The sequence below is a fragment of the Rhynchophorus ferrugineus genome, unplaced genomic scaffold (assembly GCF_030347505.1).
Source record: "Rhynchophorus ferrugineus isolate W39M unplaced genomic scaffold, kcgeb_rfMv2 rfM2, whole genome shotgun sequence".
Taxonomy (NCBI): Eukaryota; Metazoa; Arthropoda; class Insecta; order Coleoptera; family Curculionidae; genus Rhynchophorus; species Rhynchophorus ferrugineus.
The window spans coordinates 36,096,841-36,123,973 of record NW_027472581.1 but is presented as its reverse complement, the minus strand read 5'-3'; the positions used below and the strand labels follow the sequence as shown (position 1 = coordinate 36,123,973).

Below are 27,133 nucleotides of genomic sequence, written 5' to 3'. Positions count from 1 at the left end.
TCCAACAGGATGGAAACGTACGAGACGAGAATGACTCCAGCTACTAATAACTCCAGAATTTATACCTTTCCAGCTACGATTTTTCCTATACTGTAAATCCTCAAATATTTGATACAATTAATGAAACTAGCACTAAAACTATTGACGAAATAGTACCGCTACAAATTAGTAAATTATAAGCTAATAAAAGCTGTTTATTTTCTTGGAAAATGATATGTTTATTAATTATCAAAATATATATGGGTAACACCAATTTGAACTTAGTTACGTATGCAACTTTATCTATTTTATATCCGCTTTCGTAAAAGTTCAAATACATCCGTCCTTTATCTAATTATTTATTTAAACATTATCTCAGTGAATCATTAGAGATTATATCGCTCGAATAAACTATTAATAATTCAAATAATTTCCTTTATCGATTGTTACATATCCACTTCGGTTCTCACATATACTATTTTAATAAAAATAGTAGGGTTTTTCAAGTAAAACGCAAACGGATTTCTACACGTGTATTTTAGCCCTTTCAAAACTCTTTAGAAATAGGATATTTATTTCAACGTCCAAAGTTTTCCAGTTTTATAAACTGTTCATGAATTCGAATGGCCTTTAAAACCTTCCTTGATTCGATTTTAATCTCCTTAATTGACCCAAAACGCTATCCTTGAAATGGTTTTTCGAATTTATGGGACGGTCAAAGATCTAATGGAGTAAATCAGGCAAATAGGATGGTTGCGGAATTATTAACTTAAACTGTTTATGCAGAAATCGAGTAGATCTAATGTTGTATGCGTCATGTTGAAAAACTCGAGAATTTTCATTCTATAATTCCGACCTCTACACAGATAGCTTCACTCAAACGGTACATCAAGGTAGAATTCATTTTAAATTACCCAACCTTATTCATACTAAATTCCTATTAAAATTAAAATATCCAAGTTAAATATCTTTAAATATATTCAAGTTATGATTCGCTGTCCGCGTTTCACGACATTTCGCAAGGTATAACTTTTTGAATATGACATTTTATTAATTTACAATATCACGAGCAGCCTTGAAGTCGACACATACGTAGAAGTTTCATATTCGTAACACGTTGAAATTTTCTTTCGGAATGAAAATTTGACCCGACACTGATATACCCCTTGGGAATTCTCGAGTATTTTTTCGGATACCCATCCCTTTTTTTTTGTGCTAGTGACGCTTTACTTGCTGAATCTAGTTATATACTACATGTTCTTGTCAAAATAGTATTTTGTTCTTTTTAAAACAATCAAAACTTATTTGTGGTAGATTTTTCTAAAACCATATTCATTAGTTTTTTTAATAATATGTCATTAAATCTATAAACAAAACTGTATTTCTCTGATTAAAATGCTGTTCATCAAGATATTGTTTTGCATAAGCAACAGTTGTATTTCGGCCAACCGACATTATGCCAAACAATATGAGAAAATTCGTGAAATTGTTAATATCACACTTATCTCAAATAAATAAAAGTCAAATAAACGCAAAATATTAATTATCAAGTTATTTGTTCGTTTTGCAAATCAAGTTATTTGTCCGATTTATTATCAAGTTATTTGTAAAAAAATCATACCAACCCTAAAATAGTATTTGACAATATTACTCATTAGCTTATAGTAAAAGAGAAATATAGGGGATGAACAAAATAACAGAACATATACAAAATATTTATTTATTTATTTTTACATATTTTAAAAGCCATTTTATTACCAACTATGGGTTTATCTGGAGTGGACCTACTATTTAACGTGAGCTCCGAATCACGGTCCTCGGCGTTAAGCTTACCGACTGGCGAGTGACCAACTTGGAAATCATCCCAGAAGACATCCGGTCTTACCCAGTCTGGTTACTGGTGTGCCTGGGATCATTTTCCTTGTCGGATTTTACACTCTTGTCTAGGACAATCACAAATATTAAACAATCACAAACATAAATTTACGACCATGCCCCAGCAGTATTCGAACCCGCGGCTATCGCAACAGTAAGAGGATCGTCCTGTTGCCTTTAGCACTGCGCCACCAAGCCGGCGAATATATATTTATTAATTAATGTGTTTAGCCACCATTTACTTTTAAACCAGCTGTAATTCATCGCGGATAGGTTCCTATAATGTCCGAATATTCTCCAACGGAATGTTCTTATTCTCTTATACCAAAATATCCGCCAATTGCTTCAATGTTGTTGTAGATGAGAATCTACTCTGCTCTCATAATCACTCAGATATTTAAAGGTCTGGCGATTGTGCTGGCTAGGCAAGATTATACATAGGCACATTATCAATTTAGAATATAACAATGTTTAATGTAGAAGTGATTGTATACATACTATCTGTGGTAGTGTTCACAGCAATATGCAGAGTAAGAATTTCATCATTGAATATGTCGAAATATTTAATCGTTATAATGCAGCTAATGATGTCAATAGGACCAGTTGATGACCAAGATATTGCCACCCAAATTATAACGGAACCATCTCCCCCATGCTTGCTGAATCAGGCTGTTCAGATCGTAAATTTCTTTTTTTTTTCGTTTTTTTTTTCTTTTGAAAAAATGTATATATAAAGTAAGATATTTTAATAATGTTAATATTAATGTGTTCACATACACATAATTGCTAAATTTCATCTGTCCAAGAATCTTCTATCTATTAATCGGCTAAGCGAAGATGTTGCCTCCCTTTTTAAGGAGAACGGGTTCACTTGGTTGAGTGAATTTTGGCAAGTTTATATCGATGAGGAACTTTATACTTTATATTATTATAAAGCTTATTCTAAAGTCTTTATATGTCCAATAATCAGATCAGATGGTGTTAAACGTTTTAGTCTACGTACTTCACTATCACGTCGCATATTTAGCTTACTAGCGAGTACATTGGAATGACACTTTTTCGAAGTACTTGTATCACTTCATTTGAAACACAGTGCAGAGCATCAATAATGGCACGAAACACTTTATTTTGGAATCGTTGAACGACGAATATATTAGATTTGCTAGCGGTACCACTTAGTTGGATTCCACATGACCAAATAGGCTTAATTCTAGACTCATACAACAATACCTTGTTATCTAAAGAGATACGATTTTATTAACAGATAGTCCGGATAAGGGAGAAATTTCTTTAATTTCACTTGCAAACCCCTATGCCATAGTTTGTCAAAAGCCTGAGATATATCTAGGAAAACAGCCGAACAATATCTTCTGGCATTTAGGTCAGTGTTTAATTTGTTTATAAGTCTATACACTTGTTCTATAGTTCCATGCTTATTGCGAAACCAAAACTGTTCTAGAATAATTTTTCTATTTTCTATTATATAGTTTAGCATTAATGTAAAAACTTTCGAGATTATCGATAATAAACTTATAGACCGGTAGGAGGTGACATATTCTGGTTTTTTTTCCTGTTTTGAGAATCATTAATATTTTAGCTACTTTTCAGATAGCATAGCATAGCATTAAATATAATTGTTAATAGTTCTGATAGTTCTTGTAAAATTTTACCGGTAAATAAATCATAATCGGGAGTTTTTTTAATATTAATCTCTCTCATTATTGTTTGTTTAACTTTTTTAACCATCAATTTTTCGTGTGGTAAGTCAATTTGAAGTGGCGAATTTTGACAGCTAATAATTTTATTTTCATCATAGACCGGAAAGGTTTAAATATATTTTTTAAGTGTTTTGAGAAGAGTGCTTTCCTTTATTTCTTCTAGCCGAATTATTTTCATTTGTTCATTTGTTCAACGGGTAATCTGTAGCCTCAGTTAGTATCAATTTTATCTTCAAGTATTCTTGAATGCCTTGGTTTTGTGCATTTTTGTTCTTTCGGCTCTTTTACTGCTTCATTAAATTTTCTTTTATTCTCTTCAGTTCTTAGCTGTTGCCAATTCCGTCGTAACTTTCTTTTTTCTTGGATATCTTTCACTGTTAGGAGTCGCGGAATATGCTGCCTCCTGTATATTTTTCGTAATGTTTATTGCTGCTATTTCTATATCAAATTCAGTTTGAAACGGTAAATTCAAAGAGATTTTTCGGTCTAGGTTTTCTCTAAATAGTGGCCAGTTAGTTCTGTTATCGCACAGAGAAGGGGGTTTATCTTTGATTGTAATTTTTGAAGAGACTGTTATTGTTATTGGTGAATTATCTGAAGACAGATCCAAACATGATACTGCACGATTTTTTGTATCAATATTTTTTGTAATACAGACATCTACAGTATCGGGTTTCTTATTTCTGTCTGATGAACAATTTGTTGGTTGAACACTAGAGATATGTTTATATCTCTTCATTGCTTTTAGCTGCTCTGTACCTTTTCAGGTTATTATTCTTAAACCTAGAGTACTAAAGAAAGCTTGAAAGTGATTTTTCTGCTTTGTTGTTATGTTCAGGTAGGCAATAAATCATGCAAATCATTTTTATCCACATGTGGTTTGTGAAATGCATTTCACAAATCATCATAATGTCAATATATTGTTCGCTGGATGATTGCTGTTACATTTTACTTTATTATCGCAAACTTTGCGAGTACATGACAATCTATCGTTTTATATTCCCCTGCCCATTTTACGCATCTAAATGATTTGCGACAGTAAGATTTTGTGTGCCTGTGCGCTTGACACCTTGTGCATCGTGGTATTGCTTTTTTTGTATGTGATGGTTCGCGTTTAATAATATTATTTTCTAATTCACTAATTTCATACACCGCATTATTGTTTCCATTTAGTTTTATGTCAATATAGAACATAGGCAGTGGTTTCTTTGTCATGCGTTGTCGTATATTGTGAACATTTACGACCTCGTGACCTTGTTCAGCTAGGGCTACCTTGATGGTGTCAAAATCCGTTGCGTGATGTAATCCCTTTAGTACGAATTTGAATGTTTTATTGAATTTTGGCATGAATGTATGGTGTTGGGTGTTTCTTTGGTCTAATTCTTTCACTAGAATTTTAAAGTCAAACATTTAGATTTTTATTGTTTCATAGATCACGGTTTTGACTGTGTGGTTGGTAGTGATGGTTTTCAATAGGTCATGGATGTGTTTTATTACTCCTACCTTATAAATTATTATTGGTAGTGGTTTGGGAACGACTTTTTTAGGAATTGGTTGTATATTGGTTGCGATTTCTTCCGATAAGTCGCTAGAGCTGTTTGTTGTTTCTATTGGCTTCTGTAACCAATAATCACTGATACTTGTTTGTTTTCTCGCGGTTTCTTCATCTGGGCTTCTCAATCGTTTTTTGTTTATGACTGTAGTCCTTTCTGTTTGTGGGGTTTGTGTTATCGATGATTGTTCTAATCTTGTACCGCAGTGTGATTGGGTTGGAACGGTATGGTTAGCCATTTTTAAATTGTTAATATTTTATTTTTTTGCTTCCAAAAGAAAAAAAAATTATTTCACGCACTTCATTTTTCACTGACGTATTATTTTTTACAATAGTTTTTTTACCAATAATACTATTCTTAAAAATGATTGTAAAAGGATTGTGGAAAAATAAGGAAAAATATTATTTTAAAAACTAATAAAAATGAGATGTAGTCATATCGGATCATGTATTTTGCAATGATATGAAAATGAACTGTGTGTTGAAACATTTTAAACTAATTTACTTAATTTTAAGCAGTGTAATTTAAGATTTTGTAATTTTTTAGGTTATTTCTGTATTGTTAGATTTATGGCAAGTTTACGTTAAAAATATTAAGAAAGTTATCTTCACGTAAATGTATATTTTACATTTTGCATTGTATAAGTGAGATCATTGTAAAATGCGAAAATGTGATTATTGCAAAAGTAAGAAATGTGGAATAAAATTAAAAACTATATGAATATATGAATACATAAATGACATAATGAAATTATGAAGGAGTTAAAAGGAAACTAATCAATTATTCTGATTATTTACTTTAATGACCTAAGTTTTGAAAAATCAGTAGTTAATTTAATTATTTCTAAATTGTGAAAAATATATTGCCTAATTGTGTCGTTGCGGTTTAAATATACATTTTAGAATGAAATTTAAAACATAAATGTAGAGAAAGATAATGTATACTTATATTTAAATATATGAACTTGTTACAGTTCTGAAATAACTCTTACTGATATCTTGTTATAATGTTAGTGGTAGAGATAATTTAAACTCATTAATTCTTAATGATTAACACATGCAACAAAAACAAGTTGTAGCTCCACTACGGCATTCTTTAAGCTCCAGTCTAGTCATTATTACTACATCACATTTAAGATTTTTAGTATTTGTAAGTAATTTTATGTTCATGTATCTTATCTGCAGATTACCCAGCCGAACTCTAAATCAGATATCAAATTCCAGAAACGACAAAAACTGTAAAGAAATTATGTAATACCGAATCGATCGATATCATTATAATTATTAATTGTTTAGATAAGAATGTAAAATCTGTCACTAAATAATAATCAATGATGTCACTCAAATGATGTCCGTGTTAGTCGCTCGCCAGTTAAAAACTCCAAATATGTGCACCACACTTGTATTAATCGAAGGTGAATCACTCATCGAAGACTGTTGTTTCGAGTGAACGTAGAACATCAATTTGTAGGTCTAGTAAAAAGATCAGAAATATTGGCATGAAAATAGTTCCATGTAAAAGAAATTATTGCCGGCTTGGTTGGCGCAGTGATAAGGGCGACAGGTACTGTCCTATTGTTGACCTATTGTTGCGATAGTTGCGCGTTCGAATCTTGTTGGGGCATGGTCCTAAATTTAGGTTTGTGATTGTTTAATACTCGTGACTATCCTCTACGCAAGAGTGTAAAATCCGACAGGAAAAATGATCCGAATCACGCCAGTAACCAGGCTGAGTAAGACCGGATGTCTGCTGGGATGATTTCTAAGTTGGTCACCCGCCAGTCCGTAGGTTTAATAACGAAGACCATGGTTCGGTGTCCACGTTAAACTGACCAGCCCAGATAAACCGCCGTTGATTAAATGGAGACTTTAATATATATATAAAACTATTATTAACATATCTTTTATTTCAACTTAGAGTAGTTTTATACGTGATAATGAATTATGAAAAAGACAATTAGCCTTTCTTATCCGCTTTATGTTATTCATTAAAAAATGACTATTTTGTAGGAATAATTTATTTCACCATCTAAACGAATTAGAACGAAATCGAAAATGCAACTATTTAATATTCAATTCTCAATTAATTTTTTCTTTCTTTTTCAAGATTTAACAGCCTCCTCGTTATAAGAAATGCCAGGCTATATCGACTCAACTGCAGGCCATTTAATTTAAAGCATAAATATTAATTAAAAGTTTTAATAAAGGAGAATGTTCGACAGATTTTATCAAGATTGCTACAGCGCCAAAAGGCTATATTTGAAATGAGTAAACTGGAGCCTTTAACTTAAGAAAGATAAATTATCAATAGTTTAGTTACAATAAGTGGTAAAATTATTAATTGATTAATAGTTACCAACAATAGATCAATATAACAATTAACAGCTTAGATACAAAAATATTTGTAATGTTAAAATTTCTGTACTATTTTAATTATTTATAAGGCTCTATTTTCAGATATATTTTCATAATATTTTAATTACTACTTCAAAATTAATAATAAAAGCACTATATAAAAATATAAATAAACGGTCCATTGGATGGTTTCATATTCTAATATGAATTATACGACAATTTTAATGTGGGTTATGAAGAAAAAATGGAGTATAAATTGTCGTTCTTTTCTTGACTGTACACATTGGATCTAACTTTGAGCAGCTTTGGAAGATGAACATATTCCCCTTAGAAATATTAAGATTATCCAAGCACCTTACAACGTGCTGTGTACGTATGTGAATGTATTCGTAGAATTTATTTCAGATTCAAGACAACGTTTCTTAAAAAAAATTCCGTCTCCGACGCTTTTTAACATAATATTTGATCCCAAAGGCCATAAATATAGTGCGTTAATACAGATGTTTGGCTTCGAACATCCTTTACGATTTTTCGTATTGTCTAGCTGATCACTAAAAAAGAAAATACTAGGTTATTGGCTGCTTACTTAACAGCATCCTATTAGAGCCAGGAGTACAGGAGTTCAAGTTCTTGGGATTAGTATATAGGAGAAGAAAGTGGCATCTACGGCTGAAGTAATAATCCAAATCAAAGTTGCAAAAGTTGGCCAAGCCGCAAAAACTAAGATGGTGCAGATGAAAGAAAATAAACCTTATAATCAAGACTAAAATCTGGGTCTTCCTAACATCAGTCGTTGAACACTGTCACTGAATAGTGTATATAATTTTGAGGTCTAAATGCGATACATAAGGCCAATTCTACATGATTTTGGAGATCTTATTAAAAGTTAAATTATTGAACTAAAATTCGATATCAATGCACAATTGGAGAAATCCAAAAATGACAGTTTCAACGATTTGGGTATCGGTCGAATGAATGGTGTAAAGACAACAGAAGAGATTTTCCAAAGACTTGATAAAATCTACTTTTTGAATGAAGGGAGTAACGGGGAATGAAAAATGTGAAGTCCTGCATCTCCATCAAGAGCATATTGGTTGAAAAGTATACAATTATCAAGCGACAGATATGAATTGATGAGGATATTCAACATCTAGCGATTTTTAAACGCAACAAATTCTATATGGATTTATCAACTATTGTTCATTTTTAACTTGGAAAACATTTAATTCAATAATATAATAGACACTTAACGAGTATTAATTAAATGTCAACAAAACAAGTTTTCATATTTGCTAATAGCTAGGATTTGAAAAATTTGAAATATTCACAGTATGTAAAAAATCCGCATTAATCTGAGATCGTGCCTCAAGGAAAACAAACCAAGAATTAAATACTATTTAATGAATATGGCAAAAATAATTTTCTTTAACCCTCGAACAGGTAGAAATCAAGTACATAAAGTTCGAAAGTAGACCGTGAACTGGATGATAAAAACTAATGGTTTTATTCTTCGTGAAAGATATAATATAATAGATCGTTTATAGTCGTCATAAAAATTTTGACCGAGATATATATTTCTCTAAACTTCAGATAGATACAACATATACGAGGTCTTTCAAGAATCCATGAATAAAATCATCATCAAAATATTTCCATCAATGCAACGAAAAGAATATCTAGAATAACTTGAGAATTAAATTAAAAACTTATAAAATACACAATACGCCGAAAAAACTCTTCTTTTTACGCGGCAAGTAATGAAACCGGAATATTGAAACCTTTCGGAATAGCATTCCATAGAATTTTCAGTCAATTCATCACCTAGTATTTTCCCTCATATTGAGCCTTTTTCTAATATGTAAACATGTAGAAACAGCTGATACATCAGCTGCTGAACTTTTTGAAAATTCTTTGAGAGTTTGAGCTAGATTTTTGTACAATAGGTATTGAAATTAATTGTATTCATTCAACATTTTTGGGCCTCCTAGCCTTTCTTTATCATTGCCATTAAAATCGTACCTATGAAACTGTTGAACCCAATACCGACAATTGGAATTGATCTTGCACAACATTTGAAATACTTGAGAATCAGTCAACGAATGTATGAATGTATAAAATGCAATGTTGAGAGAATTGTATAATTAGCATCTCTACACTAGCTCAATAATGCTATATCGAATAATGTTATTTTATATAAAGAAATATCAAAACCACTGGATTTAACAATTAAGTTAGGTTTGATAACAATTGTTTACATTAATATAGATTAATTATGTAGGCCGCCGGTAATTATTCTTAGTGTATACCGTAAATATAGCAATTATTATATCAATGTCTAATGTTTTTCACTATTAAAACGATAGTAGCTTACCACTACAACATTTTTATCACACTATAATGGTTGTCGTCATGAGCATATTAACTGAAATATTGATGATTTTTGTTAATAATTATCGTCTAGATGCTGATGATATGGTATAATATTGTAGTGAGACAGATTTTTCAAAATTTGCATACGCTTGTTTGACATCATAATTGATAGAATAAGATTGGAATTTCATTAGTTCAACTCATTAGTCTAAGTCATAAGTCTCAGAAGTATAAATTAATAAAACTAAAAAATAACAAATTTAATTAACAAATAGTTATATTAAAAATTAATAAAAGGTTATGTTTTCAAAACTGCATTAGATACTGAGGCGTAATATAATATAATTAATTATTTCTTCAAATAAGGCAACCAAATAAAGCATATTATGAAAAAAAATTAATGCCAAATTATTTTTTGGAATAGTATATTTATAGATACAGAAAATGAATATATTGAAATCCTAACCAAAATTGAATTTTGCCGTTTAAAGGATAACTGAGATAATATTATTTTCGGAGAAAGTATAAAAAGAATCCGGTAGAGTCAGGCCACGATATCTTATCCGTTTCAGATACATAATTTCAATATTTCATCATTTAGGAAATGTATGTTATTTTCGAGGATAACCCTTAATGTTTTCGTTTTATTTTTTAATTTAAATGTTCAAATAAAATTACAAAAATCGACGAAATTATAAAATACATTTTAGAATTGAATCTACAGGGTGAATAAGATTTGAGTTTTTTTGTTACTTTGACGACTTATTTATCCAAACTCAACTAATTTCTAGATAAAAATTATCAACAAAAACAAGTTGTAGCTCCATTACGGCATTCTTTAAGCTCCAGTATAGTAGTAATTTTATGTTGATGTATCTTATCTGCAAATTACTAAACTCTAAATCAGATATCAAATTCCAGAAACGACAAAAACAGTAAAGAAATTATGTAATACCGAATGGAAGTTGTTAATTAGATATTCAAAATCTTATTACTTATATATTATTTATCCGGGAACGTCTTTTATTATTGAAGGGCAAAGACGTCATTCAAATGAGTAACATAATTCAAAATACAATTTAGTGTCTACGAATTTCTTTATAAATCAGCTGATAAGTTTTTTGGAAAATTTTTGTTTAATTGGATAAGTGGAGTTTTTTCCTTAGTGCTTTTCATAGAATGAAAATTATGAAAGAAAGAAACCCAACAAATATCAAATATAACTATTTTAGGGTTTCGATGAATGGAGGTAAAACGAAATGAAACAGTGGTGTTTACATTATGTGACCGTTATTTATTGAAGTAATATAAAAATGTGGAAAATACAAAATAGATAAAAAAATATGGCAGTGGTGTTACCTGGAGACGAGGCTTTGGCAGTCGATGGTGGCACGTCTAAATCAAACGATGGTCGGTTACTGAATGATCTGAAATACCCTTCATTAAAATCCCAGATAAATGTTTTGGGGTTGCCAGCTATTCGTATCGGGTTCTAGTTGACGCTGCTGGCACCCCGCCCGTGTTCAACATCAGGCATTATATTTCTGGGTATTTTGTAGACCGTTATTCCACTATGTAAAATTCGACATGCCTCAAAGTCTGTATTTAATGTTATACTAAATTAGAAACATTGTGTTAGACAAAACGCTGAGCAGATAAGACTCAAAATTAAACAACTAGTAATCCGACGCTATCAAAACAAAGCTCATCGCTTAATTACCAATGCTTATTGCTACGTTACCAACGAAGAACTGCGCGATGACCCCAAAATCAAATGAACCGAATTTATCGAAGGTTTCGTTATACAATATGAAATAAATTTACTAAATCATATCAACCTGGAAGCATTAAAACTACTACTCAACGTGCAAAAAATTAGAAGATTGAAGCGAATCAAACCGCATGACGGTCCCTAAAGTATTACTAAAATGTTACTATTAACTACAGTTTGAGCTACTCTAATGTGTATTGTTACTCTAACTAATTTTAATTTGGAAAAACATTCAAGCACACAAGAAAAGTATTAATTAATTATATTATAGTTAAGCTTCTATTAACATAAGCGTATTTAATAAAAGGTCTTATAAAAACGTTAAAATTAAAGCAGTTGAGCTGAACAATGATATAAAAACAGTCAACTTTTCGATACCAAAATATTGTTTTACCCCTTCTGCTATAATCACTAGACATTATTCATATTTATTAAGAAAACTTGCACCCGCTGAACTGAACTAATTGATTATACTTAAAAGATTTCAGTTTCTTCAGAGCGAAATTCCTGTTGTACTAAGAATATAAAATAACTGTATTTTCTGAGCATGAAAAATATTGCAAAAATAATAATTTGCACATTTTTCGAAAACAAAAACTCAAATTTATAAGAAAATGTACTAAAATCACTGGCCTGAAGCATATGAATATCAACTATCCTATGAATTTCAAAAAGACATTTTTTACCCAAATAAACAAATATCACGATTCCAATAAAAATTCTATAAACACTGAAACACACATCCTTTATTTGAATAAGAAATTAGATTTCTCCTTTTCTATATCCCTGTTTCTGTATTTGTCTGTTTTGCTTCGTGATGAACATAAAATAAATATAACCGCCTTGGTTGGTACGGTGGTCAAGTCGATAGGACTGTCCTCATACTGTTGCGATAGTCACGGGTCCGAATCCTATTGAGACGTGGTCATAGATTTATGTTTGTTATTCTTTATAATTGTGACTGTCCAAAAGACAAAAGTTTAAAACTCGACAAAGAAATTAATCCCAATAGCAAAAAGGCTGAACAAGATCGGCTGTAGATCCCATGTTAATTAATAGGTCCAGTCTAGATAAACCATAGTTGGTAAAAAAATAGGCTACAAAATATACCAAAAATAAATAAATAATTAAACTATTATATATAGTATATTTAAAATTAGGTAAAATAGAAGTTGATTTAAACGTAAAAATTATTCGAGTCATTAATAGGAAGCTAATGCAGTAGAAATGATCAATTAATTCTTATGCCCTTTTTCTGTATATATATATATATATATATATAAGCTTGAAATAAGCATATATCTTTCTTATCATTACCTACGGAAGTAGGTGTATAATTTCAACATTTATCAGCAGTAAATTTCTTCCCTCTGCAGGTGTTATCAGGGTTTTCCGTAACGTAGACCCTTTGGTAATATTTTTTTCTTAGTAAATTCCAAGCAATCCCAGCATATTTTTTCTTGTTGAGTCACGTTTACTTCATACATTATTCGAGCTGTTTAGCTCTTTATGATAACTGTGTTATTTATTTCTATCATATATACCTTTTTACAATTGTATGTAAACCTAATATCAAATGATTAAAAGTGTGGCATGTCGCCATCATAAAAATTACTTATTAAACTTATGATATAATTGTATAATTATTGTGTGTTTTTTAATCTGCTCTCATGTTATCAACAACTACATATAGTCACGTTTCTCTTCAAGCAATTTTTATCAATTTTTCATATTATTGTTCTATAAGAACAAATAAACCCACAGAGCTACTTGTCACAGAGATAAGACAATTGCCCAAGGAGGATGCCGCAAAGAAATCTGAAGAGTTGCATTTTATGGTAGAACTATATATGACATAGATATTAACGACAAATTATGCTTAACTTGTAATGTTGGGGGATGGATCGAATCCGTCAACATCATTTTCGTGGTTGTCAATTTCTTTCATCTTATCAACTTATCAACAAGATTTCTGTAAATCCAGTGGACTACATCCAATATCACAAACAATAAATTGGAATGTATGGGGATTTGAGTTCTTCAAAGAAATGTAACAGATAATGTTGTTTACAAGTAAATGTTGAATTTGATTTTTTAACTGTTTATGAACTTTATATTATTTGAGGAAGTCGTTAGAAAAGAACAGAATATTTTAGCTGTGTTAAAAAATAAAATATATCATCAAAAATAATTATATAACAAATATATAAATATAACAAATGCATAAATATGCATACATTACACTTTTTAATTTATTCATTTTATTTTTTTAATTTCAATTTAAGCATTAAAACATTCCTATTTACAATAGAATTTCATTAAACATATTCTGTAATGAAAATAAGGTAATTTTTAATATAATAACATTAAATTACTAAAAGACAATATTTGAACTGGGAAAATAATAACTGTGTATATATTTACCAAACTCAATAATATTCCAGACTTATTTCGATTTGCCGTAACTTTTCTACAAAGATAAAGTACCTCAAATATTCCCAAAACGAGTAAAATCAATTCTAGATCATAACTCGATACATAAACTTTATTGCTCATTTTGCTCCTTTTGTTTATTCCGCGGACCGATTCCGAAACCCATTCTCCCAAAAAATAATATAACAATATTGGGTTTGATTTTTTTTCTATATTTTAAAGTCTTTTTACCAACGACGATTTATCTGTGTAGGACCTACTGTTTAACGTAGGCTCCGAACCACAGTCTTCGGCATTAAACCTATCGACTGACCACTAACCAACTTAGAGACCATCCCAGAAAACATCCAGTCTTACCCAGCCTGGTTACTGACGTAACTGGAATGGTTATTCCTTGTCGGATTGTCCACTGTTGCCTATAAAAACATTAAGGATCGCAATACTGGGTGGACCGTCTTGTCGCCTTGACCACTGCGCCAACCATGTCGGCTTCGATTTGATTTGGATGCATTCATATAGATATAGATAAAAATCATGACTGGATAGCATCGACAAAAACTGCTTTTGAATATATTAGGCAAAATGTCACATTTAACATATATCATTTATTTATGTTTTTATATGTTCATTTTTATGTTATTCGTTTAAAAATTTTATTTACTCAATTAATTAACTCGCTCAATTTGTATCTATGGATATCTCATAAAATATCAAATATTTGCGAGAGTTATTAAAACAAGCAAACAGGTTTATTTTTAAAATTTTTCGAGCAGCGATTGAGCCTTTACATTTGTAAAGACTTAAAATTGTAAAATATTAAAGCTGCGCGGAAAAAGTTCAGATCGTACGTGCTCCTGTACTAGCAAATGTCTACAAATTGATAAATAAGATTAGGAAACTATTTTTGCAAATAAAGAGAATATGAATATAATATTTTTAGCTATTTGAAAGATAAATCAACAAAAATAATTATATAACAAGTAATAAGTAAACAAGTATAATGCATAAATTATACGTTTAATACATAAATTTTAGTCAGTGAACATAATCACAACTTAAATATGCATAGATTTAAGTTTTCAATTTAACTGCACCTTTGCTAAAACGCCCATTTACAATATAAATATTCTAAACTAAACTATTCTTACTTTGGTAAACAAGCAAGTGTAATAAACATATTCTGTAATAAAAAATAAGCTACTATTTAATAAAGCAACATTCAATACGTAAAAGGCAACATTTCATCTGCGAAAATATTAAAATTATGTATATCTTTACCAAACACAGTATTACTTTAGATTTATCCCGATTTACCGTAACTTCTCTACAAAGATAAAATATCTCAGATATTCCCAAAACGAGTGAATTCAATTCTAGATCGTATTTCAATACATATACTTTATTTTTCGAGTGAGGATGTTTGTTTATTCCGCTGACTGAAACCGATTCTATCAAAAAATAATATAACGATATTCGATTTGATTTAGATGCATTCATATATCTATAGATGGAAATCATAATTGGATAGAAAAAAAACTCATTTCGGACATATTAGGCAGAATATCGTATTCAATATTTATTATTCGTTTATGTTGTACGTTTTTATATGTTATTCGTTTAATGATTTTATTTACAAAAATAATTTTCTCGCTTAATTTGTATCATATAAAACATTAATATATTTACGAGAGTTGCTGAAACAATATTCTTTAATCTGTTTATTAAAAACATTTTCCTGTGCATTTTTCTTCGAGTTTGAAATTATATTTATAATAAGAATATTTTCTTTCGACTTGCAACAAGGAAAATATTTCTAAAACATAGGAATCAATTTATAATGTAATTATCGTCATAGTTGTATCATACAAAATATTTATTAATACAAAAGACGACATTTATATTCAATGCAATGTAATAAATGAAATACTTATTTGGCGTTTGGATAATAGCGGAACTGACTATAAAAAATTTAGTAATAAAAACAGACACACAGAACACAGAATGGATCAGAAATCAAGCCAAATAAAATCAAGCAAGAGAAGAAAAGACCTCATATCGGCCTATCAGTCTATTACCTGAAACTCTACATCAAGAGGATACATTAATTAGAATAATTTAATAATATTCTATTCCAGCATATAAATTTGAACTTCGTCCGAAAATGAGTAAACCAAATAAGACCATAGTACACTTATACTATTGTGTATTGTCCAGTATTGTCTCCTATATGTATTTGCTACCAAAATCATTACTATAGCAACATACGCAGACATGGCAATTTTATCATCACGAGGCCTTAATAGCATCAAGTAATCTTATATATAAAAATGAATCGCAAAATATGTTCCTAAGCGCATAACTCAACAACGCCTGGACCAATTTGGCCAAATCTTTTTTTAAAATGTTCGTTGAAGTTCAGGGATGGTTTTTACGGCGAGAAAAATTAGAATTATTGCTGGAAAAACCCTAAAAATAGCCCTTTTTGTTTGAATTTGTTTCGTGTATCAGTTGACAATTCATCTGTCATCTGTCAAAAGTCATCTGTAACAGACAACTTTTTTTTTTAAATTTGATATGACTTGAACTCAAATCCTTTTAATCCGTACGAATTGTTTTATTTATTTAAAATTTTTTATTTGTTTAAAATTTAGTTCAAATTTTAAATAAATAAAACAATTTGTACGGCTTAAAAGGATTTGAGTTCAAGTCATATCAAATTTAAAAAAAAAAGTTGTCTGTTACAGATGACTTTTGACAGATGACAGATGAATTGTCAAGTGATACACGAAACAAATTCGTATATCGTGTTTTGTGCAGAGTGTTTAGTTAGTTAGTGTTTGTTTAGTTCGTGATTAGTGAAAAAATAATTTATATTTGATTCGCGTGAAGCGCGAGCGCGACATTCAACTAATAATCGCGCAAGTTTGAATCCAGCTGCTTTCAGTTACGATGTGTCAATTGACTACAGTAACTACCAATGTGTTGTTATTGGTTCTATGAACTTGGTTTGCTCACACTGTAAGGCATTAAAATACAAAAACGAAGCCAATGGATTGTGTTGCGCAAATGGTAAAGTGAAATTGATACAATTGGATCCACCACCAGAACCATTGTACTCATTGGTTTCAGGAATAGGAACAGATTCTATACACTTTTTGACACATATTCAACAATATAACAATTGCTTTCAAATGACTTCATTTGGGGCAACAAATGCAGTTCGGGAAAATTTTATGCCAACTTTCAAGGTATGTATTATAGCAGTTACTCATAATTATTTTAGCGAACAAAATTTTCTGTCACCAAAGTTAAGATGTGTTACTAATCTTCAATTTCTTAATCATTACGAAATATATCACTTAGTCATCATATTATATGGTGATTCAGTTTCAGTGACACTTTTATTATATTTTATATTTGATAGATATTAGTTAAAACTAAATATATACTTTTTAAGATCAAATATTATTTAAGTTTGATCATTGACAATCCATTAATTTATACCACACCATAATATTTTTTTTATTTACAGATACAAGGGCAAATATATCACAGAGCAGGTTCACTGTTACCAGTGTCAGATAGCGACAACAAATTCCTGCAAATTTATTTTATGGGCAATTCACCACAAGAAATTGATCTGCGTTGTGCACATAACAATTTAGTAAAAAGGTCTATTGTAGAACAATTACAAACTTTATTTCATCAACACAATCAATTGATTATATTGTTTAAAACTGCCCTGGATCTGATGCCATCCGATAATCACAAAATTGTAATCAGAGCTGATAAAACACCTGCAGGTCAACATACAAGACGTTTTAATGCACCAACTATTGATGAAGTTGCTATCGTTGTAGTTGGAGAAAACTTGGAATCCCGTGATATTGTTTTACATCGTCGGAATTTTCAATTACAACCTATAAAGGAAACACACCGCTCATATGATGCACTGCAATATCCCATTATATTTTGGCAAGGTGAAGATGGCTACGATTTATCAATAAAAATGATAAATCCCATTACAGGTAACTAAAATATTAGTTTAGCTATGGCGATAATATCTCAGTCACTATATTATGTATTTTAATTTTATATTTGAATGTTATTAAAACAAAATCTGTTTACAGGTTCTGAAACCAACAAAAAAGTCAGTTCAATGAACTATTATTCATACCGCCTAATGATTCGGGAAAATGCAGATAATCACATATTGAAATGTCGGCGATTATATCACAAATATGTTGATGACATGTATGTTAAAATTGAAACGGAGAGATTAACATTCATCAGGTTGAATCAAACCAAACTCCGATCTGAAGAGTATATTCACCTTCGAGATGCGATTAATACTGATGGAAATGCACAGAATGTCGGTCGGATGACTATTCTTCCAGCAACATACATCGGAAGCCCTCGGCATATGCACGAATATGCTCAAGATGCCATGTCGTATGTTCGTCATTATGGTACAGCAGATTTGTTCATCACATTTACATTCAATCCGCAATGGATAGAAATTAAGCAGGAGTTATTACCTGGGAAATCATCCATTGATCGTCATGATATTACAGCCAGAGTCTTTAGACAAAAGTTGAAATCTTTAATGAATTTCATCGTAAAACATAATGTGTTTGGTGAGACACGCTGCTGGATGTATTCTGTGGAGTGGCAGAAACGAGGATTGCCACATGCACACATTTTGATTTGGTTGGTTGAAAAGATAAGGCCAACTGAAGTTGATGCAGTGATATCAGCTGAAATCCCTAATGTATAAGTAGATCCTGGATTGCATGAGGTAGTTATCAAAAACATGATACATGGTCCCTGTGGAACTCTTAATCAAAATTCACCGTGTATGATGGATGGTAAATGTTCAAAACGATATCCACGGACATTAATATCGGAAACAATTACTGGTAATGACGGTTATCCATTGTATCGTCGCAGATCGACAGCAGACAATGGAAAATCAACAATTGTCAAATTAAATTAACAAGATATTGAAATAGATAATCGTTGGATTGTTCCATATTCACCCATTTTATCAAAGACATTCAAAGCACACATCAACGTTGAATCTTGCCATTCAGTGAAATCGATTAAATACATTTGCAAATATGTAACCAAAGGGAGTGATATGGCTGTGATTGGAATTGGTGCAGAGAATTCTAATGATGAAGTTACCCAATACCAAATGGGCCGCTATGTCAGTAGTAATGAAGCAGTTTGGCGAATATTTTCTTTTCCTATTCATGAGAGACACCCTTCTGTTGTTCACTTAGCTGTGCATTTAGAAAATGGACAAAGAGTGTATTTTACAGCACAGAACGCAGTACAAAGAGCTGCTCAGCCACCATCTACTACATTAACCAGTTTTTTTGAGACATGCCAAAACGATGATTTCGCACAAACATTGCTATATTCTGAAATGCCAAAATATTATACCTGGAATCAATCCTCAAGGAGATTTATACGACGGAAACAAGGAAAACCAGTTCCAGGATATACAGATGTATATTCCACCGATGCGATTGGCCGGATTTATTCAGTACATCCAAGCAATGATGAATGTTTTTATTTACGACTGCTATTAGTCAATGTACATGGCCCAACATCATTCCAACAGTTACGAACTGTTGATGGTGAATTGTGTGGATCCTACAGAGAAGCCTGTCAACGTTTGCAATTGCTTGAAAATGACGCTCATTGGGATCAAACTCTCAATGATGCTGTAATATCATCACACACTCATCAAATACGAACATTGTTTTCTATAATCATATCTACATGCTTCCCATCAAACCCAATTGATTTGTGGATTAAGTACAAAGATTATATGTGTGATGATATTTTGTATCAAATACGGAATAGAATGGGAAATCCAAATATACAAATCAGTGAAGAAATTTACAATGAAGCATTGATTTCAATTGAGGACATGTGCTTGATAATGTCAAACAAACTATTAATTCAATTAGGCCTGACCGCGCCCAATCGTCCAATGCATGACGCTTTTAACCAAGAGTTGCATCGAGAAAGACTGTATGATCTCAACGCTTTGAAAGAATAAATTCAAACAAATCTTCCACTGTTAAATGAACAACAGAAGTATGTATTTGAAACTCTTATGAAAGTAACAAATGATGAAACTGGAGGGATTTATTTCTTAGATGCACCTGGTGGTACAGGAAAAACTTTTTTTATTTCATTAATATTAGCAACAATTCGCTCACAAAATAAAATTGCACTTGCACTCGCTTCGTCGGGAATCGCAGCAACTTTGCTTGAAGGTGGTCGAACAGCCCATTCAGCACTAAAATTGCCATTAAATATGCAAAGCAATGAAACTCCAACCTGCAACGTTTCGAAGAACTCTGCAATGGCAAAGGTTTTGCAGCAATGTAAATTGATTGTTTGGGATGAATGCACGATGGCACATAAAAAATCTTTGGAGGCTTTAGACAGAACCTTAAAAGATCTACGTAGCAATAATAACCGATTTGGTGGTGCAATGATTTTATTAGCAGGAGATTTTCGTCAAACATTGCCAGTGATTCCACGATCAACGCCAGCTGATGAACTCAATGCATGTCTAAAGTCCTCCAATTTGTGGAAACATCTTAAAGTACTTCATTTAAGCAAGAATATGCGTGTCGAGTTGCAAAATGACCAATCTGGAAACATATTCTCTAAACAACTCATTGACATTGGTAATGGCAAATTTCCTATAGACATGTTGACGGCTTGCTTTTGCTATGACTATAAACAAGTCCCAGGGGCAATCATTAAGTGTTTGTGGTATTAATCTAGAAAACCCATGTTTCTCACATGGTCAATTGTATGTTGCCTGTTCCCGTGTTGGAAAACCATCAGATTTGTTTATCTATGCGCCAGGTAATCAAACAAAAAACATCGTATACCACAAAGCAATATAATGATAATAATAATAATAATTATGATTCACATGATTAACAATAAAGCGATTACTTACTTTTCAATCCTTATATATGTTTTATTTAATTATTTTTTATTCACAACGCCCTATCACCAGGGTGATGGTTCTGTTCAGGAGAATTTTTTAAAATACGTAGGCACAAAAACTGCCACATTACAAATCTTTTTGACAGGACGAAGTCTGTCGGGTCAGCTAGTTTTTAATAGTTTAATCAAGTTTAATAACAAGTCAATTGAAAAGTCCCCGGCCTAACATAGTAAAACACATTTTTTGGCAAAATTATTTTTTTCTATTCAACATAATTCCCCACTGATTATAGTAACCTCCAACTTTCGATTCCATTTTTGTAGTACAATTTGTCCTTTGCTTCAAAATAGGCCTCAGTTTCGGCGATCACCTCTTCATTCGACGAAAAGGTCTTCCCAGCGAGCATTCTTTTGAGATCTGAGAACAGGAAATAGCCGCTGGAGGTAGACCTGGGGAATACGGTGGATAACGAAGCAATTCGAAGCCCAATTCATGGGTTTTTGCCATCGTTTTCACTGACTTGTGACACGGTGCATTGTCCTGGAGAAGCAGCACTTACTTTTTCTTCAAATGCGACCGTTTGCCGGCGATTTCGTCCTTCAAACAGTCCAATAAAGCTATGCAATAGTCGCTGTTGATGGTCCTTCCTTTTCGAGGTAGTTAATGAAAATTATTCCATGCGCATCCCTAATTACAGACGCCATAACCTTGCCAGCCGACTGTTGCGTCTTCTCACGCTTTAGAGCGGGTTCATCCTGTGTAGTTCACTCGGATGACTGTCGATTGAACTTCGGAGTGAAATGATGGAACCATGTTTCATCCATTGTCACATATCGACGCGAAACTCGGGTTTATTATGCTTATTCATCGTCAAACACTGCTCCGAATCATCAACTCGTCGTTGTTTTTGGTCAAAAGTGAGCTCGCGCAGCACTTACTTTTCACAGAGCTTTCTCATACACAAATATTCGTGAAAGATATGATATGCACATTCAGTTGATATCTTTAAAGTGTCTGCTATTTTATTCAATTTTGTACAAATTGTGTTTCATTTTGTTTTTATTCAAATTGTTACGGTCACTCAAAATCATTTTGTGGATTTTTCAAATGTTTAAAACCTCTCTTGGGTGTCAACTGCGCTCACCGTTTTCGGTGCTTATTTCACCACGTCTAAACTTAGCCTACCAATCCTTGATAGTTGATTTATCGTATCCTTTGAGGATTAGGGCTAACTAAAAAATATGTGGATTTAATTCTAGTAGCGTCATCTATGTGTCAGGCCGGGGTTTTTTTAATTCACCTGTTACCTTAAAATATGCTAGAAGACCTTGCATTTTAAACCGATGTCTAACTTAGAAGAAACCCATACAGATTAAATGAACACAACTTAACCAAACCAGATATATTGACTTCTCGGAAGCAAATCGAAGCTATTCTTATATAAAAAGATATTGCAGTACAAATCAATAGGATTTTTGGTTCTACGGAATCCAACTATGAAGTACTTTTGTCAAATATTATTTAACAGTTTTCAGTGGTTCCAAAACAAAATGTTGCGTACTACATCTCCAAGGAATTGATCTACCATAATATATATCCAGAACCCATAACGAGTATAATTCCAAATATTAGTTAAATCGAAAGTGTGTGAGTACTTCTACTCCTGCGTGCTTAGACGTAAACTTAATAAAACTCAAATAGAAGAAAACAACTTGCAGCAGTACGCGTTTGTCCAAAACCACCCCTGTCGGATGGGACATAAAACGGTATATTATGAACTTTTTGAAATTGCTTAAGTCAGCTCGGGACTCTAGCCATTATTACCATTCCACTACCATGTGCATACAATACTCTTTACAGGATAAAAGTTCAAAACGTTGGAAGCATAAAGCTACGACGTTTTTTTCTCATTATATCTGTATAAGGTCATAGAAAAAACAAAAATAACTACACGTTGTAAAAAAAATCTATAAATTATAACTCATACATCTAACATATCCAACATATTTGTGAAGTGCATAACGCACTGAGTATAACACTGTTTTTCGAACTAGACTTATTGCTTAACGTGTCTTACCCATACTGGTTACTGGCCTGACTGAGATCATTTTCCTTGTAGGATTTTCCACACTTACATTTTGGACGCTGCCGCTACTAAGTCAAACATTTTAACTAATTACTTTAAATCCTAATTTATAGATGCCATTAATATAAGACTAAAAACATATAAATCAAAGTGTCATATATTTCAATAAACCTTTCTGCAGATTTGATAACATTAATATTGATATCTTCAGATATTGCTGACAAAAATATTGACTTAGTGTTTTAACCATGTATATATATTTGTGTTTAAACGTTACTTAATTTCAGTTTAGTTCAGGGAATATTTAATATATTGAAAATAATTATATGTGAGAGTTAAATCAACATTACAAAATATAATTACCATCGTAAAAATAACAAAGTAAAGCGCTAGCTAAATTTTAAAGGGATATTTGGATATGTGAACCCTTTACATGAAATGTGTGCCACCGTAAGCTCGCAAACCATCGAAAACAACAGCGTGTTTGCGATTCAAAATACTATTTGGTCCTATTTAGCTGTAATAAACAGAAATTTTTACGCCATGCAACTGAAAACACAATAGCCGGTTGGAAAAGTTGCGGCCTTTGTATTTTTGAATGCGCGTGAAATGTTATTCTTCGAATATTCCGAAAGGGAATATCTGCCAATAGCATGTATCACACATTATAATATATATTATAATACATATTATATAATACATATTATATAATACATATTATATAATACATATTATATAATACATATTATATAATACATATTATATAATACATATTATATAGTACATAATATGAATATGAGTATAATAATACATATTATGAGTTGGTTAAGAAATAATTATCTTAAGATGCTACATACATTATTGGTTTAGATAACATAATTATATATTGAGAAACAATAAATATAGGAGATCAAATAATAAAAATTATATATATCTTAATACATGTCGGCACTTGTTCACTGCTTGCATGTCAATGCTTGGTTAATGGAAGCCGACTAAATTGTATAATTATTGGCGAACAACAATATCCAGGGTAATCACAACCTACCCAAAACCTAGCAAAACATCAGCGAATAAGGATAGTAGACGAAACCCAAAGTTAACTGACAAGGACCGGTGATATAAAACTAACGCGGCAAAAATGACTGCAGAACTCAACACTTATTTGAGTTAAACTATCTCGAAAAAAACAGTATGTTATGGTAGAAGCTCCACAAAGCTAATATTTATGGAGGGGTTACGATTGCAAAACACTTTATAAAGAAAGTCAACGCTAAACGGCGGAAAAAGTTTTTCAACGATCATAAAACATGGACATTTGATTTGATGAAATCATTGTTTACATTATTTTACATCAAAAGTACTTGCAATCCGGACTGCCTACTTCCTACAGGCATACATGAGGGAAGTTCCATTATGATTAACCAACAAAATTGTAATATTCAGATGGTCTTTTCATTCTCATCATTGACCAGATTACTACGAATTAACATCATACTCAATGAATAAGTTTTTATTATGACCAGCATCTTGCTGTCAAACACTTTTATGTCCCAAGACCGCGAGTGCGTTTTTACATATAATCATGTATAATATAAGTCAGGGCTTGAGGAGCATCAGAATATCATCATATATCTTGCCGGTACAATCGCCAGCTTTCAACAAAATTTTAACATTATAGGGATATTTAGTGCAGAGATTGATGACTAGATAGCCATCGCCACCTTGAAAGCAACTAGTATAAGAATTTTTTAAACACGCCTAAGCCAGAGTGATCTATATCTTACGTCTTAGAAGTGTACAAAGCTTGTATATAAACACGCAGAATTTGAACTAAACCTACTAAAATTTAAAAAACTAAAATTTAAATTGAAATTTGGATTTTGCTTATTAATTCCAGTGCGATCCAACTTTTGTTAAAACTTTAGTTTTTTCTTTACTCAATATGTAATAAAATATATATATATATATATATATATATATATATATATATATATATATATATAACATAAATAATTCCGGAAAATTCGTGTGACCAATATAATGTTTTTGCCAACTTACATCAGATTCGATTAAAAAACTTATATCATCAGACTGAAAATAAAATGTATTCATTTTAAATTGGACAAATTGACTTGCATGATGTATAGCTATAAAAAAAGTTTTGTTTCTAATAATCTCCATAAACCTAAACTAAATTTGTAATAGGTACACCAATAAAAGTATTATTATAGTAAATCTTATTTCCTATATTGATCAGTTAATATATATTAGTTAAAGTTTTTGTCTACAGGAAACATGAAAACAACTAAACTATTTTTAAAGCGCATGTAAAATTATTTTCCCTCCTCTGGTGATATTTTCAAATATATTTTATGGGATTTATATTTCCGTTATAAATCAATGAAAAGATAATCAAAGGATGATTTATCTATTTTGAAACGACTTTTTGCGTTTTGCAAATAAATAGCATTCACATAGAGCCAAACCTAGCAAGAATAGTGCATTCAAATTTAACGTACTATACTTTTGAGATCGTCATCATCGTTCTATGGGCATAATTGGAATTATCAGATCAAATATGGTAGAATTGAGTATATAATTGAATACATATTACATATTAATTAAGTTAAATGAATGAAAACAAAACAAAAGAATGCATATAAATTTGTAAAGTAAAGTAATATATTTAAAAGCTTGTCGTGTAATGTCTTACAGAAAACAGATGTGTTCTAGGAGCGTCAATAAGTTTCTTTCCTTTCTCTGACCCTTGTCATTCCAAGCGGTTTGTTTAGTCTTGACCGAGAAATTGTTTCGGAAGCTAATTAAATTCAGTACGGCGTTATATCTCTACAATAATTTACAAACTTTAGACTGACATAATAGAATTAAGCCATCTCTACAAATCTGTGGTCACGCAGCTTATAAATTTTGAAATAGACTCGCTTTGATATCTCTTATTTAATTCATGTCTGATGGACTTGACTACCAAATTAAAAACGAAATATATTTTAATTTTTATATTTGAGTCCTTAAGTTGAAATTATGAATAATTTTAGGTTGTTAAAACTGAATACGATTTAAATACATCAACTTTACCAATGTACAATAGTACATATTTGTAAAATTCAGCAAAATAAATGTGTTCACAAGCTATTGTGGACACACGATTGTAACACTTAATTAACTTCTACATTAGCATATAAAGTACTTGCTTTACTGCAGATCTATACCGGTGTTGAATAATTGAATAAACTGAGCGATATACTATTCATAGCATCTTGCATGACAGATTTGAAAGGTTTGAACGGATAATTCGGCAGCACCCTGCGTATACGCCAGAAATGGCACCTTCTGATTACCTCTTATTCAGATCGTTGCAGCATGATTTGTCTGATATACGGAAAAGCTGAAGATGTGCGAAAATCATCCATTCTTTCGGTGCAATATCGATTTGTTTTGCAAGAATATGGAATAAAATTATATGCAGTAGGTTCTCATAATAGTTGATCTCACGATTTTTTATCAATAAAATGCATTTCACATACGCTTCAAGTATATAATTTATAATTTTAGGCTCAATTTAGACCTTACTTTAGATATACTTAGTAGAATTTTTATTTAGAAATTAATTTATTACTACTCTTCTATTATATTTATTGTACTTATTCAATATATTGTACATATGCAAGACGAGTACGGGATAAATATATCAATATGTATTTTCCTAATTTAAGGTCTGTAATAAGTAACTTTTAATAAATAAAAAATCAGGTAACATAACTATATGCATTTAAAAAAATATTACATCATTGTTGCTTATTAAAAATGATCTAAAATCCAATGTCATATCCAATACCAATCCCAGATTCAGTAATTAATAAAAGTAAATTAATTCATAAATAACAATTTATTAAATATAAAATCTAATAATCTTCCTCCATTTCAATTATATTAATTAATATTAATTAAAATCTAATAATATTCCTCCATTTCAATTATATTAATT

At 31.1% G+C, this 27,133-nt stretch overlaps 2 protein-coding genes across 3 annotated transcripts in view; both read left to right on the top strand.

Moving 5' to 3' along the window:
* The window catches only part of Dh31-R (Diuretic hormone 31 Receptor), a 439,521-nt gene that overhangs the window by 270,292 nt on the left and 142,096 nt on the right, over positions 1-27,133 (top strand). The window lies entirely within an intron of this gene.
* LOC143190749 (uncharacterized) lies at positions 17,122-18,954 on the top strand. Of its 2 annotated transcripts, XM_076395301.1 has the most exons (4): positions 17,122-17,301; positions 17,586-17,856; positions 17,914-18,081; positions 18,184-18,954. In XM_076395301.1, exons 1-4 carry the CDS (start codon positions 17,245-17,247, stop codon positions 18,828-18,830), a joined length of 1,143 nt encoding a protein of 380 aa, XP_076251416.1. In that variant the 5' UTR covers positions 17,122-17,244; the 3' UTR covers positions 18,831-18,954. The 2 variants fall into 2 exon arrangements, with proteins under 2 accessions (XP_076251416.1, XP_076251415.1); XM_076395300.1 differs by having other exon boundaries at positions 17,586-18,081.